The sequence below is a fragment of the Protopterus annectens genome, chromosome 1.part0 (assembly GCF_019279795.1).
Source record: "Protopterus annectens isolate FY-2018-M chromosome 1.part0, PAN1.0, whole genome shotgun sequence".
Lineage (NCBI taxonomy): Eukaryota > Metazoa > Chordata > Ceratodontiformes > Protopteridae > Protopterus > Protopterus annectens.
Genome location: NC_056725.1, coordinates 124,400,033 through 124,419,435, shown reverse-complemented (window position 1 = coordinate 124,419,435; position 19,403 = coordinate 124,400,033). Strand labels below are relative to the sequence as shown.

Below are 19,403 nucleotides of genomic sequence, written 5' to 3'. Positions count from 1 at the left end.
CACTGGCCATATCAAGTTCACAATGATTATTTTCATTAAAATATGTATACCTTGACTGCTAAGTGACTGCTTTTGTTTGTATATGTTTGATTAAGTAATGCTAGCATTATAAAAAGGATTACAAAATGTGACGTTGCATTCATAATTAACTGTGCTTTTTCTTTGCTTCTAAAATACTGTTGCAAGAAATTAATATTGTAGCCTGGTAACATTTGATGTTATTCATCTTGTCAAGAAGCACTCTTCAGTGTGGGGAGAACCCTGCCCATTTATTACTTGGTCAATCTCACCTTGCTGATGTCATGTGACAGTTGAAAATTTTCAAGGTGCCGTGTTTCTTAAGGGAATCTTATTTATCCTCTATCAGCTTTAATATCAGCCGTTAGTGCCCTATATCAAAATTAATTTCTTAAGAAAATCATTTTGGTAGTCTAGTGACAACCACCTGTTTTACTGGCTTCCAGGGAGCTAATTGAGTAGCCAATTGCCTGCTCTCGTAATCTGTAGGTGGGAGGCTGGGTGCTAGCAAAGGATTAAGATGCCAAAGGTTTAATTCTTGTTAGTATCTTACTGAACAGGAGCATGCTGGTTTCTTAATGGAAAAAAAGATCCTTGGGTATAGGAATGCGTCATGCGCTACAGACATTGCATGTTAGAGAACAGTAGAGAGCAGTGGGGAGTACCCTGGGCTGGGTGTATAAATAAAACCTACAATTCTTTTCTTGTGGAAAACAGAGGTATTATAAAAACTTGTGGGAACTTGGCGGTAAAGAGAAACTTGTCAAATAGGCATAGCCCCTTGAACAGTGCTATGACTCTAGAAATCTGGCAGGACATTTCTCTGAATGATCTGGTAAGGTTTCATGTCTTCAGTTCTTTCTTTCACCTAGCACTGTTTCATGTAATGTGTGTTTTCTTTCTTTTTGTTTTTGTAACTGGAAGTTTGATCAAAGTTTTAGATTGTAAGGTAGAGGTTTCCATTTATGGAAAACTTTCATTCTTTTATAGGTTCATAGGTAGGTACAAGACTATTGACCCTAGGGCCTATATAAGCCTAGCCAAAAAGGTACCCTGGCTTTCGCCACCCAAGAAACTTATTTTCCTGTGCCCCTGTCGAACAGAGCCACAGAAGTGATCCCCAGAGTGAATTTCCTATCTCCCATCCAATCATCAAGATTTTTCCTTGAAGAGTGTTAATGAGGAACTTTGCTTGACATAGATGGGTAGCTTGTTCCAGAGTATGGGAAGTCTCTGGGACAGGAATCTATCCCTCCAGCATGTTCTGTTTATTGTGGTGACAAGGTTTAGGTGCCTAGAGCATGTAGCTCAGAGGGATTGGGATTTCTTTAAGTGGAGCATGTCCATCAGCTCTAGGCTTGACATAGCTTTGCATGCTATGCAGGGATCACCTCTGAGTAGGGGATAATCCAGTTTTCCTATATTCAAACTTATTTACTAGGATTTCTTGCAGAAAAATAAATCTTTGAAGTCTTCAGAGTTACATTATTAGACCTGTTTGCAGCAGCACTGTTTACGGGTATAATGTTGAAATAAAATACCCACAACTGCTTAGCACCTGCACATTTATTGATCTTGAAAATTTCCAGAATCATTCATCCTACACTGCTACCAGATTCTACCAACAGATGTTATAATGGCCACAGATAATAGTCTGTGGTGGGTAACACATTACCACAAAATGCTATTTCATCTGTCTCCACAATCAAATAGCCAAGTTACTTAGAATATAATCTCTCTCAGAAAAAACGAGGAGGCCACACACACACACACACACACACACACACACACACATATATATATATATATATATATATATATATATATATATATATATATATATATATATATATATACATATATATATGTGTGTGTGTGTGTGTATAAATATATATATATATATATATATATATATATATATATGTGTGTGTGTGTGTGTGTGTGTGTGTGTGTATGTGAGTGTACATTATATCTATATATCTGTATTGTGTTTTATGCTCCTACTTAATTCGTGAAACTAGCACCCTGACCATCTTAATCAACTTAACAAGGCCTCTGACTGTACACACACAAAATCAGCCAGAAACCTTTCTCAGGCATATATATAACTGTATAATTATAATTATTAAGTGGTTTAATAACTGGTTTAGTTTTTGATGTCACTCCAAGGAGGCACAATATTTGCTTGCTTGGTAGGATATAGTAGGCAGACTAAGCTACTTTGTCAAGGATGGTCTGCACCTGTTCCCTGCCCAAGGCTTTCGAATACTGGCTAAAACCTTGCCCATCCCCATAGTACCTCTTTAGGCAGTGCCAACCTGATAAACCTACCAACTTAGCTAAAGAGAAAATTGTTCTCTTGCAAACTGTCCTCATCCTGGAGAATATAGACATGTGTGCAGTTACCAAGACTTGGTTTACAGCCACAGAGAGCATCCCGGCAGTGCAAGATTGTAATGCCTTCCACACATTTAGACCAGCTACTGCGCATATAAAGGTCTGCAGGTGAAGGAGTCTCCATTTACATAAAAAATGAACAGACCTCAATGCTTGTCCAACAATATTACACACTTGAGCTTGTAACTTGCCATAAGTAAAGTTTCATGCTATTTCTTTGCAACCTGTAAGTCCCCCTGTATGTCCCAGAAACTCCATACCATGTTCATGAACAAACTGGAGACAATCCCTATTCAACCCAATGCAATTTTCATGGGTGACTTTAACTGCCCCAGCACCAACTTGGTATCATACGCAATGTCAAGCATGCAGGCCTCGAGATTCCTGGACTTTGTTAACACAAATACCTTGGAACACCAAGTCTGCACACCCAGCAGTGGTACAAGTATCCTTGACCTGGCCCTCACAAACATGAGGGAATGATGCTCTCTTCCAATGTAATGTCCTCATTGGACAAGTCTGTCTCCTTTGAAGTAAATATTAAGTCTGGGACTTCATCTAACCCCAAAACATTAAAAAAAATTCCAAGGCTAACTACCTCCTACTAAGTGTCATTATTGAGAGAAACGCTGTACAGTGCTGCACAGAGACTGTTGTACATAGCTGAAATAAACATAGGACAACCTCCCAAAACAAGCAACCCTGATGAAATGCCAGTATGATTAAGTTATATAACAAAAGAAAGAAAATCATGTCCAAAAACAGGGAGTTGCCCAGCAAGATAAAAAAAAATCCTTCATGTATATTAGCAAACAATTCAGGGGACTAGTCAAGTCCACCAAAGCTAAATTTTATATAAAAATAGCCTCCCAAGCTAAGGGCAACCTAAGGCTTTTGTCAGTTATGCCCACAACTTTAAAGGCAACACTGAACAATGTGACGAACTAAAGGTGAGTTGAACCACCTATATGGAGCCAGAGGAAATAGCAAATCTGCTGGCTGACAAATTTAGCTCCAGCTTTACCTCCCCATTATCATCCCAAGTCACGTCCCAGGAAATACATCCACCATTTCTCCACCAATTATCAATAGGGGGCATGTGCTCACTGCTCTCTTTAAAGCAAATAACACTGCATCAGTGTGCCCTGATAATATCCCAGGATGCATCAGCATATAACATGAAACATGGCCTATCAGGACCAGTGCAATCTGTATTTATCCATAGACCCCAGATAGGCGTTGTTCAAAGCAAATGGAAGACTTCAGTGATTATCACTCTACACAAAGGGTGGCCTTCCTCTGACCCAGAGAGCTACAGACTGATAAGTCCAGCTACTCATATGCAAGGATATGGAAAAATTATCATGGATATGATAAACAATAACAAAGGAAATCTTCAGGCACTGGACCCTACCCAGTTTTGTTTGTCAAAGGCAGGTCATGCCTACATAACCTAGTAAACTTTTTTGAGAAGGTTAATAAGCTATAGAGGAGGGCAAAACAGTGCACACTGCCTACCCTGACCTCAAGCTAAGGCATTTGTCACAATACCTCATTCTAGAATTGTAGATAAACATACAAAATTAGGCATAAATCCACATGGCTCCTGATGGGTAGCTAGGACTCAAGATGTTAGGATGGAAGAATCCACCTCCATAAAAAGGCCAGTCACTAGTAGAGTTCCATAGGGATCAGTGCTGGGGCCTCTTTATTTTTGCCTTCTAATTCTCTGTAGTCAAGGCAAATGTCAAGGGCCTCAGGCTGACTACATCTGTGGATGACTGCAAATTAGACGTAGTTATTGAATTCCCTGAAGAAACAGATACACTTCAAGAGCTCCTAATGCAGACAAACAACTGGTGCCATAAACATGGACTGAAACTTTCTGTGAAAAAAATAGTACCTCATGGAAGGAAAGCCACCCTGAAAATTACCATATTCATTATACATTCCTAAAAGTAGACCCAGTGGTCAGGGGTCTGAGAATGCACGTTGTCAGTATACTGTTGTTTGACCACCATGTGTCTGCTGTGGTGAGAAAATCATTCTGTGCAGCACAACTTAAAAGTAAGGGCATGACTTCCAGGTCCGTGGAGGTCATTGTTCCACTGTACTCAGCTGTCATCGTACCAATCAGTGAGTATAATGCAGCCTTCAGAGTGTACCTGACCAGGAATTTGAAACAGCTTGACAGACCACAGATGTTCCTCACAAAAAAGAATAGATGGAGTAAACAAGTCCTGTGCAGACCATCTCAAAGGCGTATCCCTATACTCGGACTCCCACAGATTGCTGTATGGAGATCCTTACCTAGCCTACAAGGCATACATTGATCCCACTCTGATGGATTTGTTTAATATCCACAAAACAAATAGTGTCAGAAATACTAAGGACTTAGACCACAACTGTGACAGAAACAGGACATGCTGGAGAGACAGGTATGTGTCTCACAGATTATTCCTTCCCTGGAACAGGGTTGATATCCGCGTAAAGTTAAGCTCATCCCTTACCAAATTCAGTTTGGCCCAATGGATGGGAAATTTTACATTTACCCCTGGTTTTGCACCTATGTCCCTAATCGACAGGGGCAACCTGTGAATGCTTGATGTGTACAAGCCTGTATCATTATATCATGGCTTGTAAAATTTCTTGGGATATTTGCACGTCAGCAATATTTTGGTAAACTTGGGGTAAGTTTAGCTAGCTTTTTATAATGCCAAACAATGGCTACAGTGTTGTAACAAATGCTGCTAGAAGTTACTGTTCTAAATTTTGTAGAAAAGCAGTCTTACAATAAATGAAGAGCAGCTGATTTCCACATAGCAAATCTCAGCTCATAGTAGTTAACATGGGAAAACATCATGTGATTTCAAGATGTCCACACATTAACCATAATAATATGACAAGTTGGCAGGTTTTCTTCAGTTTGTCTACAGTTAACTGAAGTCTTCCATTGCAGACTGCAAACAAACTAGCCAGTGTGGTGCAATTAACAGGCAGCCCTTTCCTGCACTTTTCTAGAAACCACACCTGTTCTTTATGTGGCTGGATTGATCTCACTTACTGTTAAGTTGCTGTTCCACACTTTGTTGCAGTTTGTATACTGATGAAAGAATCCACTTGTTTTGATCAGAACTTATTTCTTTATGACCTATACCTAGCTTTGATTTCTTAGCCCGTACATTGATACTGAGCCTTACTATACAATACATTAAATTCCAATTCTGCTTACTGTGTCATTTTTTTTTTCAGTATTAGTCAGTATTTATTTATTTGTTTGTGCACTGGATGATAGTGTGTTTTGCTTGGGTTTAAAATTTCGTCTGTATTTCCTTTACTCTGCGGAGTCATCATATTGGTTTTATTTGGCTGGATTATTTTAATGCTGTTATTTTTCTCACCTCATGTCTTCACTTAAAAAGCACCACCTGCAGAGTGTCCATTAATAATACCTTGTTACTAAAGTAAGAAAATGTGAAGGAGTTGATTTCCAGAAGGCATTGTTATAAGTCAGAATGAGTGCTTTAACTTATTTTGAAAACTACTTTATTCTTTGCCCTGTATATATGTACTGTACTGTTTGGTTTTACTCTTTGATTGGTGAAGAAGAAACATTACAAAGACTTTTTATAGGCATATACTGCAAAGTGCATAAATGTAATTTTTGCACAGCTCAAATATTTAAACCTTTTACAGTAATTCTTTAATGCAGTGGATAGTGGCTGCATACGTGATTATAGAACACTTAAAGGCATAGTCTAGGGAGTGTGTGTGTGTGTGTGTGTGTGTGTGTGTGTGTGTGTGTGTGTGTGTGTGTGTGTGTGTGCGTGTGTAGGCAATGTGGGTTAGATTCATTTTTTCCAAACGCAGATTAATTAAGTTCAGAATTGTCAAACACAGTTCACTAAGTTCCAGTTAATTGCAGTATCCATATATCCATAATAAAGACTTTTCCAGAGATGAAGACATGCAATGGCCTGCGTTTATATAGACTGATTTTTTTTGTCATGCATTGATTCACTCAACTGCCGCTTGTCCAAACAACATATACTTATACGTGTGTGTGTGTGTGTGTGTGTGTGTGTGTGTGTGTGTGTGTGTGTGTGTGTGTGTGTGTCTGTATCTATCTCTCTCCCTAATATGTACATATTATATATAGAGAAACGCACACACATATACATTTGCATCCACATATATATATAGATAGGTATATTCATCATTATGTATAGAAGAGAATTGTAATTACACATGCTTTTTTGCATTTTTATTGAAGTATTGAATATGTGTTGGTAAAAGAGGTATGTTGTAGTATCCCCTGAATACAGTTTCATTCTCTGATTTCATTCAAAGTATGTAGCATCTGGGGCCCTTTCTGTCAAGCTCTGCATCTGTTAACAGCAGAGCTGAGCAGAGCATTTTTGTTCAGACATGGTGGTCACATGATTATATATTCATGGCTTTGACCATCTGAGGAGGTTCTGCCTTTAGTTAATTAAAGCCTTCAACCTTCCTAAGTAAACAGACAAAGGAACATCCCCGAAGCTTACTGTTGATAAAGATGTGTGGTAACTGCACAAGTTGTGTAGTACTTTGCAAGAAATATATTTTCCTGTTCATTTCCTGTTCTGTGGTGGGGCTTTCTGATGATGGTTTAGTCCTGCAGTGAGACATTGTCTGGTTTACACTGCCAAACATCCTGCCTAAGAGTTAGCGTTGCTGATGATGTAGCCCTGCCAAGAGAGGTTGGCTGCTTGTAAAGAAAAAAAAAAAAAAAAAAAAAAAGAACTGTTTGCAGCTCTGTTGGGATATCTGTATATATTTTTTTTTTGCTACCGTTATTCTGACAAATAATGTATTCCCAGGAGCTAGCTGAGAACATCAAGGGATATCAAGAGCAGATAGCAGCACTAAATTCCAAAGGCAAGATGCTCACAATGAAAGCCAAGCATGCCACAATGCTCCTGACAGTGACGGATGTAGAAGGGCATTCAGAAGGAATGGACGAGCTGGACAGGCAGGTCCTCCCCAGCCATACTGCTCACCCTTCGGTAGTGATGGTAAGCATTCTTTAGTAGTTTCTTTGTGATTGTGCTGTTTTGTTCTCTAACAACACTACTATCTGTGCCATTCTTTAATAAAATTGGTGTGAATGGGTAGATGGACTCTGCCATTAGTAAGTGGAGCATTAATGTATGTACATGCAGTCTTGCTGTAGAGCAAACACTGCCACATCAGCTTGTTTTGTGGATAGGATTTGCATATAAAAAAGTAATGTCCCAGGGTGACAGTAATCAGGAGTGAAATTAAACCTTTCAGCTGTACATTATTTCAAGTACACACAGAAGTAATAAATTAATACAGTATCACATTTATGTTCGTAGTGTAATACTTTGGATGACTTCCCCTTGAATCTTTAAAACTGCACTGAATTACTGATAAAAAATGAATTGCCAAATACACAGACTACCTAGTTAAGACAAATTTTGTTTACTGCACCCAAACATATAGACAAAAGTGAAATTCTGTGAGACACTTCATATTTTGTTAAAAATATGTGCTTAAAAATAAATCTGCCTGCACGCATTGTGTTCAACTTTAAATTACACTTCTTAACAGCTTCCCCACCCACCAAAAGCTTGCTACTCTAATCATACGTAGTTTCAAAAGGTCCAGCCCACACCAGGCCTAATCTGCGTTGTCAGTGTCTCTTTGTGATTTTTTACGGAAGACTGTAAAAAAGGAGTTCATATGTTTTTTCCTTCAAGCACACTAAATCAAGTAACTTATTTGCTCTTGGATATTGCTGTTGGCAGGCAGACTTGAGTGTCACTGACTCAGAATTTAAGACTGTCACACTGTTAGAATACACTGGTTATTTTGATTTAATAACTGTATTTATTTTGCTTTATAGATAGCGTTAAAAAATGATAAAAGGTACCACCTATAGAGTGGTGTACTAAAGAGGAGTGTAACTAATACATGCCCAGGACCCTGGAAACAGACCACTCACAACCGTAACTGTACAGTAAACAAAACAGACTGTCCTTACCATTACTGTTTTTGTTTGTTTACTTGTGAAACAGAGTGCATCTTGCATGGCTGAGTAATAGAAATAACTTGTGAACTACTGATATCATGGCTTGCTGTTAATAGTTATCAGTTAACCTTTTCATTAAGGCACCTCTTGCTTCAACAGTTATCTGACATCATAAGAAGTGTCCCTTTTGTATTATTTATTTATGCTGAGTACTTGGAAGACATACTGTGTTATTTTTGTACCTTTTAAGGAAAAGCAAATGGGGTGATACAGAACACAATATAAACATTATATTGAGCTCTTTCAAGGCATTATCAATCAGCAGTACTTGAACTCCTCCACAGCGTTGTGTAGTGGTTGTGGGTTTGACTTCAAAGTGCTTTTGGTTGGGAGAGTTGCCTGTCCACTGGCATTCCAGTTATTGCTGGCATTAGAGAGATCTTAGCTTAAAGGAAAAGGTAATTCTCCTCTAGTCATTTCTTAGCACTCCTCAAAATAATCATATTGGAAGAGCCCATTATAGTTTTTGGGCATTGGTTCAATTTGTCAGCTATGCAGTAAAGTCCATAGTTTCCTTCTTTTATATTAACAGTAATTATGCTAGGTAATTTTAAGTAAGAAATACTATCTGGGATGCAGCTGTCAGACCAGACTCTCTTTATTAGAAATGTTATTGGGACTGTAAACCGATCACCCTGCAAGACCACACAGTTTTCAGATTTACTAACCAAATTAAACATTCTACTGTACAAGCCATCACCCACGATCTAAAGTAATAAGAGGCTATCTGTAAAAAAGATCCAAACCAAGAATGAAAGGCACAAGAGCTAGTCCAACAGAAAAAAGGAAGAATAAAAAGTATGCAGTACAAGGTCATTTTATACCTTTCAAAAATCCAATTCCCATTCATTCCTGAAGTACCCCTGCTTCATGGGCATCATTTCGTCTTTATTCATTCTTGGTAAAGGACTCCTTCCACATTGAACTTACAGTCAGTGAAAACACCATGATCACGTGATCAGGCACCTTGGTTCAGACATCCCAATGGCAAAGGTCTCTAGGTCCTGCATAATGTAAGGAAGCTGCTTATAGTTCATTCAACAGAACCTCTGTTATGAGTGTGCTCAGACACACACACACAGAGAGGCAGACACGCACATGCACACACGCACACACACACACACACACACACACACACACACACACACACACACACACACACACACAGACACACACACACACACACTTACACTCACACAGACAGACACTCACACACACACACACACACACACACACACACACACACACACACACACACACACACACACACACACACACATACACACACACACAGATACACACACACGCGCGCGCACGCACACAGTGAAAACTGGCAGAACATCTCCCAACAAGCCCGCCTTACTTAACATTCCTCACAGATACTTGGTTCAAGACCAGTGAGAGTACTCCATCCATGCAGGGTCTCAATGCCTACCACTCATTCAGGCCTACCACATTAGATGAAGGCACTAAAGGTGGCAGTGTCTCTATATTTGTAAAAAATATATAAAAAAACTTCACCTCCAGACTAGTTAAACAAGATGATTGTATGAATCTCCTGTACATCCAACTTACCATTAACAAGACCTTTTATCACAGTATGGCTAAGTGTACGACCCCCCCCCCCCCAATATGTCCCTCTCAGCCCATAACTCCTACCTAAGTAGTATGGAGTCCATATGTATTAAGCCAAAAAACATTCTTATAGAGGACATTAACTCCCCTTCTCTTAACTGGGAGATGTATTCATCTCTGATACATTTGTCCAAAGTTTTCTGGAATTCATCAACACAAACTTTCTGGATCTGTTAGTTTGCATCCCAACCAGGAGCAGTAGAATCTTGTACTTGATCCTCAACATTTGGAACAACTGTGCTCCCTAGCAATTATAACCCCCCCCCCCTGCTCAGATCAGACAACAAATCAGTCTCATTCACCACAAGACTGAAGCTAGATGCATCCTCCAATACTTTGGTATTCGGAGATTATTTCAAGGATAATTTACTGAAACTGAATGATGACCTGGTTGAATTCAACATTTCCTTCATACTCAATGAATCCACTACTTATGTGAAATCCTTAACTAAAAGGAAAAAACAAAGCACTGACAAGGACAACACGAAATACAAAAAAAAAACTCAATTTAATACGTAAGTGCTTTCGTAAAGTAAAATACCAATACTTCTTCAGACAAAAGAGTAGAAACACATGATTCTATAAATACCCTAAAAAAAAATCACGACTTGATCAGCTGACAAAAGAAAAAATTCCAATAGCCAATTAAAAAGCCATTCAAAAAATGTTATTAAAACATCATATTAAGTCATGAAAATCACCCCACCTGAAAAACAGATTCCTACACCAAATATGTACGTTATGTAAAAAACAACTAAAAAATTAATGTCTATGAAAAATATATCTACATATGAATATAAAAATAATAATAATAGCTAAAAAAGTTAGCTTCATCTCATAAGACTTCTTAATTTCAAAATACAAGCTATTGAGCAGGCTTCATTTAATCCTGGTTCTGTAAATGCATCCAACGTAAGCTGCCATAATAATATTTTAGAGACACAGGTCTCACCCTCTCATGATATTCAACATGATCTATTATTTTAAATAAGAAGGAATGTTCAGGATTATTCATTACATGCTTTGCTAAAGCATTCTCATTTCTATTACTTCTTCTAGCATACAAATGCTCATATAAATGTTCCTTTAGTTTCCTGTCAGTTTGCCCAATATAGAAACTAGGACAAAGCCTTCATTTAGCCAAATATATAATGCTCTTTGAATTACAGTTGTACCTCCCTTTAACTGAGTACTTTACTTCCTCGATCTGAAAGCTATTTCCTGCTTCAGTATACCTACAATAGGGGCAGGCTTCGCATTTATACATGCCTATCACTCCTGGACGCACTTACTTCCTAAACTCTAGTAGAATCTTTAAATTTTGCCCTCTTCTAAAAATAACTCTGGGCAATGGTGCAAGTTTAGGGCCAATAGTAGTGTCACTGGAAATCAAATCCCAATTTTTAACTAAAATATGTCTCAAATTAGTTGCATCAGAACTGAAAGGTGCTATAAAAGTCAAGGAAAAATCAGTATTACTCCCTGATGCTTCCACTATACTAGATGGCACCACACAATCCAAATTTTGGTAATTTAAGATGGCTCTAAAATGACCTGATGTCCATTTCATTTGTACTTCAACAATTAATTCCTCTAATAAGGCACTAGAATAGCCATGCTTCAAAAACAAACTCTTCAAAAATTCACATTCATTTAAAAAGTCAGAATTATTAGAGATCATCCTGGCAGCTCTCACAAGGTGTTCCTTAATTATTGACCTTTTCTGGAAAGACGAGTGTAAGCTTGAAAAATGTAAAAATGAGTTTGAATAAGCTTCTTTTCTAAAAATCGTGGCTATATAAGCCTGCCTCATTCTGTCCTTACTAAGGAGGACATCTAGGTGTGGGATCCTATTACTGTGGAAAACATAAGTAAAACTCAGAAATTGGGTAGTACTATTGAAATGTTTTAACAAATCCTGAAAGCACTCATGTTCTCCTTTAAAGATGATAAATATATCATCCAAATATCATGTACAAAAATAAATATACTCAGCATAGGGGTTATTTTTAAACACAAATTCATGTTCCCAAAACGCCATTACCAAGTTAGCAAATATAGATAATTCGTGGAGGGATAGAATTTCATTTTCTAGCAACAAAGTATGAATAGAGGGTTTGGCCAGAGGATATGTGGAGGTTATATATGCTACAAAGATGTTTATCAGATCAAATTAGTCTATTGGGATGATAGTAATGAAGACTAGGAGTAAAAGCAGGGCAGTCATTGACTTTGTGAATAAAGTTTTGTGTGGTGATAAGCTGTACGTATTCTAAGTGCTGTGGTAGTTCATACCAATTCAAAGCAGTAAGTGCAATACAGTGGTGGCTGCGGTATTGTTTGTTGGTGGAAATTTTTGCAACCTTATTATAGCATGCCTCCAGCTGAGTTTTAACAGTATTCTGAAGGTTGGTTAGGATGAGTACACCCTACACGAGAGACTGGAAAAGGTAGATAGTGGCAAGATTGGTTTGGTAGTGTTGCTAAGGAAGTTTTTTATGCCTGTAGAGTATTCTTATTTTTTTGGTGAGTCTTTTTTTATGTTCTTTTGAATATGCAGATCAAATTGTTGGTTATCATCTATAATCACCCCAAGAAATTTTGTATGGGAGAGTACTTAAATTTCAGTTTTTTAGTGAAAAGATTTTGAAATTTGCTTTATCAGGCTTGTGTGATTTTTTTGGGAAACATTGCAGTAACTTTGCATTTTAGGGATGAGTAGTAACTGGGTATTATGGAACCATTTCTCAACTAAGGAAAAAGCTTAGAATTTGTAATTCTAATTCCCTGGTATCTTTTACACAATGAGTTTACAGCCCATTGCATCAGACATCAGTTTATCTGAAGCTTTTTCAAGGAGCCCATAACAACATGATGTGGTTTACAGTTAAAAACTTTTGACAGTTCAAGATAAACAACTACAACATCAATAATGGATTCCACTGTTTTGGCAACAAGGTCATAAAAGTCCAGTAAGTTTGTAAATGTAGACTTGATTGTACCAAATCCATGCTGAAACATATACATTAAGGATCCTGTTAAGTGATGTTTTCTCTATATTAGCAGCAAGACGCCTTTTGTAATATTTACTAATTAAAGATTTTAAACTGATGGGCCAAAAGTTATTAATTTTGTCAGAGACATCTTCCTTGTGGATAGCTACCACATTGGTCAATTTCTTTCTTTTAGGGACCTCATCAGTAAATTAAACAATTTAGTGATGCTTATACTTACTTGCTTCAAGATCTCACCCCAGAAACCACATGGAATGCTATTCATGTCCTGACTGTGGTCATTTTTTTATTCTGGGTAAAGACTTCTTTACCACATCCACACTAAATTCCAGTAGAGAAACAGAACATTTTACTGGGACATTAAATTCCATCTTGTGTTGTTCAACATGTTTAGTGACTATGAATTAAACATATTAGCTAGTTCAATACCCACATGCATTACCTTTCTTTCAGGATTTATTGGTGCTAGTTAGATGTCACTTTATTCCTATTAACATGTGAAAAAATACTATTATGCGACTTACAAGGTTTATAGTCAAAACGTACCTTGGATTCTTTTTTAGTTTTTTTTTTTACTAGTACTGTTGTAATGCTTCCTAGCAGCTGCTGTATGGCATTTTGTTAGAAATTAAAATTTATTTTTCTTTTCGATAATTTTGAGTGGGAATGTTGCCAGTGAGGGGATTGATTTTGCCATTCTAAATAAAAAAAAAAAACACCTGCTTGCAACTATTAATATGTTGCAGCCATGTTTTCTCAAATGTTTTTCACATGTAACTCGTCATTGTTATTGGATATGCAGCTCACTAATTAATTAACCTTTTCTGTAAGTTCTTCACTAAATAGCTTTGGTCTCATATAGCTAATTTTAATATATTCAGGTGTGTTTCTGAATTTGCCAAAAGATTCAGTTGAACAAAATTTCACTATTTCTTGGGAATATTTATTATTAGTAAATCTAATACATTATTTGCATAGTTGGAAAACCTAGCAGCTGATTAACTGCACAAGATTCTTTGGTAAGAGTTGATCACAAAATTCTTCTGCCTCTGTAAACTGGATGCTATTATTTCAATTTCTATATAGAAAACTACAATCTGCTAATATAATCTGATTATCAAGATCCAATCTATTTTCTAAACTCTGAATATACTCCAGCAGATCATACATTGGGAGTCCGAGACTTTTATAACATGCTAATAACCTTATAATGTTCTGGGCTGTAGGTGCATGTATATATAGTTCCAAAAGAATATCTTCTGTATGAGGGTTTACTGATAGGAGTATTGCAGGAAGATTTATTTATTTATTTGACATTTGTTAACCGGGTTGGTCCAACTGAGCCTTAAGCCCATTTTCAGTGTAGACTCGAGGAAAAAAGCTCCAATTTAGTACAAACAAATTGTAATTGTCCATTCAAGATTAACAATATATTAATAAAAAATAAACAGCTGGTAAACATTAAGTAGAACAAAGCAGTTATATAAGGCAGACAAATCATGAAGAAAGTAGGCAGTAAATAAAATTGAAAATTGAGAAAAAGTTTATGTATCAGTATAGTTACAAATCAAATATCTATTGAAATATACATATTTACATAGATTTTAGCTGCAAATGGAAACATTAGGTGTTGAAATGATCAATATGACTTCTAATTGTGAGAATTAGAGTCATGATAGTTATAGCTATAAAAAAGAAAGGAAGAAATTGAGTAAAAGAATGGAGAAGGGAGATTTAAGTAGGATCCTGGGAGGGGCAGGACTGTGAGTTTAATAGAGAATATTTTAGCTCTTTTTTGAAATGATTTATGTGTGGGATGTTTCGTACATTGGAGGGGAGTTGTTCCTGGCCTTGGACAATGAGTGTTTATATAAGAGTTTGCCAATCTTTTTATTGGGTTTGTATATCTCTAGGAGATGTTGGTTGGAGTTACAAAGTGAATGATTGGGGGTGTAGTTGAATACTAGGGAGGAGAGGGAGGGGCGGGCAGAAGGTTTGTAGAGCGTGGGGCATGTGATTTGTAACTGATAGTAGAAGTTGTTCGCGGAATTTTAACTATTGAAGTTTCTGTAGTGCAAGGCAGTGGTGAGAGTTGTAGTGTTAGTTTGTCACAAATCTAGTGATTTTATTAAGAGTTTGTTCAAGCTTGGTAATTAATGTGGATTGTAAGTTTGTAAGGATGAGAGCAGCACAGAGTAGGCAAGGTAGGAGGAAAGTCAGAGACAGTTTGGAGTCTGAAGTTAGGACTGTTTTTTTTTTCCTATAATGTAGTCCCAATTTTTGGTGTGCTTTTCTTGATACAATGTTGAATGTGCAAGTAAAATTTAAATTGATCGTCTATTATGCTTTCCAGGAGATTAGTATAAATTTCTGATTTGATGATAGTGTTAAGTGATGAGACGGTAAAGGAGGATTTGAGATGGGAGAGTGATCTAGGAAGGAAGAGACAGAGTCTTTTTTGTTTTGTTTTGTTTTTTTTTTTTTAGATTAAAGATGATCTGGTTTTCTGTAAGCCACCTTTCAATGGAAAGGAATGTGTTTTGGGTAAGTGCGTGAAGATGAGAGATGTTGTCAGAGAAGGAGATAAGTGCTGAGTTGTCTTTGTCTGCATATTGTATAAGAGAGGAGTGTCCACAGGATGCATGGAGATTGTTAGTAAAGATATTGAATAGAAAGGGTCCCAGAACAGAGCCCTGGGGGACTTCTGTTTGGATAGGTAGGAAGGGGGAGTAGGAAGTGTGCCATCTGGCAGATTATAGACTACTGGTAAGGTAGCTGGAGAACCAATGGAGGGTGGAAGATGACAGACTGTGATCAGCTAATTTTGTTAGTAGCTTAAAGTGAGACACTGTATCAAAGGCTTTAGAGAGTTCTAGGAAGAGACATGATACTAGTTGGTTGTTGTCTGTAGCCTCTGCTACAGTTTGAGTAAAGGATAGAAGGAAGATTGTTTGAAACAAAAATTGCTAACCAACCACAACTATGAAGTCATCTCAGACATTTATATTTTTGTAGCCTGGTGGTAAAATGATTACATATTGCCATGACCCTGTTATTACAACCACAGAATATTTCAGCTCTTCACATAATACTCTAATTTTCTCTTTTAGTTATTTAAACAATTTAAACAGTTATTGTTTTACTGATGAAGTTCCAGCTTTGATGGAATGAAAGAGATAAAACCATTAGTAAAAATTGTTGAAAGGTCCTCAGTGGAATCTGGAATGCCATTTTTTTTATCTATTTTTTTAAATCTGAGGCCTGTTTTATTGAAAACCTTTGCACCTCCGATTTCACTTTTGTCATCCACCTCTGATGTCAGGTGCATCTCTCCCTTTCCATCCTTTTATTAGCAATGTTTGAATGTTCAAAAATGACTTTATTAGTACTCTTAGGCTTTGGTAAATTTATTGTGGGTAAAACTCATGGTGTGGGGTGCAGTACTTATTCCATTATCACCACAAAACTTCAGTTGTTTTCCAAGCCCAATAAGGTTTCCTCAATAACGAAACTTGAATAAAATACCAGTAGTTTATTGTAAATTCAAACAGACATAAAACAGACTAAATTCAAACAGACATAAAAAACTTTCATTTCCTACCACGGAAACATCATCAGAGTCATTGTCAAAGTTCCCGCCCTTACTTTAAATAGACCCAACACCTAAATAATTAACCAATTAATTTCTAGTTAAAGTAATACAACTAACTAAACCCATAGTTCATAAATTCTATAAATGTAACCATTTATATATATATATATATATATATATATATATATATATATATATATATATAAAATCAATATACTACCTTGTCACTTTATGCATGTTGTAACAATAAACATACAATCACAAACACCATGTACTAATATAAATATATATATATTTTTACAAACAACGGAATTTTTAGAATTTACACATGAAATATGTGAAGATAAAGTGAACTTCTTGGATGTTACTATCTTGAAGGACATCAAAAATAAAAAAATTAAGTCCAAATTATATAGGAAGGAGTGTTTCTCTAATTCATACTTACATTATAGTAGTAATCACCCTATTAATCAGAAACAAAATATAATAAAAGGTCAGATGATTAGGGTGATACGTATGACATCAGAGGAAGATGATATGATGAGTGAGTTGGACTTTATACAGAATCTTTTTGAAGAAAGGGACTATCCTGTAGAGATTATAGTGAATATTACACAAGAAGTTCTGAAAGGATGGAAAGAGAAGTATATACCATTAATATTAAGTGGGCATAGCAATAGTAATTGTATGCAACCTGAGGTAAAGGAGTTGGATGAAAGGAAAGAGACATGAGATGTATATGTGGTACTGACGTACAATCAAGACACTAAAGATATTAAGAATAGTATATATAGAAATTGGACTTTATTTTCATCTATGCCCATTAGTAGTAAAATATTTTCTAAAAAGTTAAAATTTGGGTATAAGAAAAATAGGAACTTGAAGGAAATACTGAAAGGGAACAAGTAGTAAGATCCAAAAGGAAGGTTGGTACGTATAAGTGTGGTAGATGTTCACAATGTCCATTTGTGTACAACCAAGGGGGTTTAGATATAGAGCATATCAATATGACATTCTACCCTAAGGATAACTACAATTGTCAGTCAAAGGGTATAGTGTATTTGGCTAAATGTATTTGTGGCTCATATTATGTGGGAAAGACAGAGAGGAGTTTGAAACAAAGGATATATGAGCACACATATGATATTAATAGGAGGAAGGAAACCAATGCACTTTATAGACATACTGTAGTTTGCCCACAGGCTGATTTTAAGTTTTGGGTCATAGAACAGGTTTCAAGAAGTGAAAGGGGTGGTGACTGGGAAGCGCAACTGGAGTTAAGGGAACTTATATGGCAACTGCAGTTGGATGCTTGTAACCCAGCGGGACTAAATGACCACATTTCACTTATGCCAGCACTCAAAATTAGAGCAAACAAGTATTAATGGTTAAAAGTCGAATGATTAATTAAACAATACGTATGAAATTAAATTATTGTATAATATGAAAACTATTTAACAATATTTTATTTATTTATTTATTTATATGTGCAATATGTGTTAAAATATGTTTTAAAATATGTGAAACGGTTTTTAAAGTATGTGAAACAGTATTTAAAGAATTAGGTTATGAGAGACATTTTTTAGTTTTTAAGTTTATTATTTCTCTGTTTAAAATATATATATTTATATTAGTACATGATGTTTCACCGTTGTGGTGGTGCTGCGGTAGCGGTGTCGCCTCATAGCAAGAAGTTGTTCCATTCGATTCTCAGTTAGAGTGTCTTCTGTGTGGAGGCATACGTGAATGGGGCGTGCCTTCGTTGAAGGTTGTACGTCAGGGCTGGTAACCTGGTACGTAAAAATCCACTACCCATCATTAGCGGACCGGAGTTCCACTGTGGCGACCCCTATCCGGGAAAAGCCGAAATAAACACACAAACAAATATTAGTACATGATGTTTGTGATCGTATGTTTATTATTACAACATACGTAAAGTGACAAGGTAGTATATTGATTATATATAAATGGTTAAATTTATAGAATTTATGAACTGTGGGTTTAGTTGTATTACTTTAACTAGAAATTAATTGGTTAATTATTTAGGTGTTGGGTCTAGTTAAAGTAAGGGCAGGAACTTTGACAATGACTCTGATGATGTTTCTGTGGTAGGAAATGAAAGTGCTAAGTCCGTTTGTTATGTCTGTTTGAATTTAGTCCGTCTTATGTCTGTTTGAATTTACAATAAACTACTGGTATTTTATTTGAGTTTCGTTATTGAGGAGACCTTATTGGGCTTGGAAAACAACTGAAGTTTTGTAGTGTTACTGGTTTATTTTCTTCAGTCATTCCATTGGATTATTGGTCGTATGTACATTGGTAAAATGGCATCTTCCAGGAACCGAGGTGCCTCATATATGTATAGCTTGGAACTACAAACACCTGAATGCCTTATTAGGAGTGGTGAAGATGGGTCGAACAGAACACTCTTACAAGACTTAAACAGTCTCATTAGTTTGTATTCGCAGAATGGAGTGTCTGAACTAGAAGGAACTATTCCCTGTGGACAGGGCCATGGCAGTAACGGACCGGTACTTTCGGGTGAATGAGAGGATGGAAAGGAGGCTGGAAGCCAGAGTGGAACCGCAGGGAATATTATGGCAGAGGAAAGGCTTAACAATCAAGAGAGCAGAGCAAATGGCTTGGAGAA

At 36.7% G+C, this 19,403-nt stretch overlaps 1 protein-coding gene across 3 annotated transcripts in view; it reads left to right on the top strand.

Moving 5' to 3' along the window:
- The window catches only part of SYNE1 (spectrin repeat containing nuclear envelope protein 1), a 2,173,401-nt gene that overhangs the window by 729,539 nt on the left and 1,424,459 nt on the right, over positions 1–19,403 (top strand). For 2 of the 3 annotated variants that reach the window (XM_044089189.1, XM_044089105.1), the window contains exon 1: positions 7,109–7,472. In XM_044089189.1, coding sequence (XP_043945124.1) covers positions 7,266–7,472 — 207 coding nt within the window. In that variant the 5' untranslated portion in view covers positions 7,109–7,265. Of the gene's footprint in view, positions 1–7,108; positions 7,473–19,403 lie in introns of those variants that run through there. The other variant, XM_044089035.1, reaches the window with a different exon arrangement.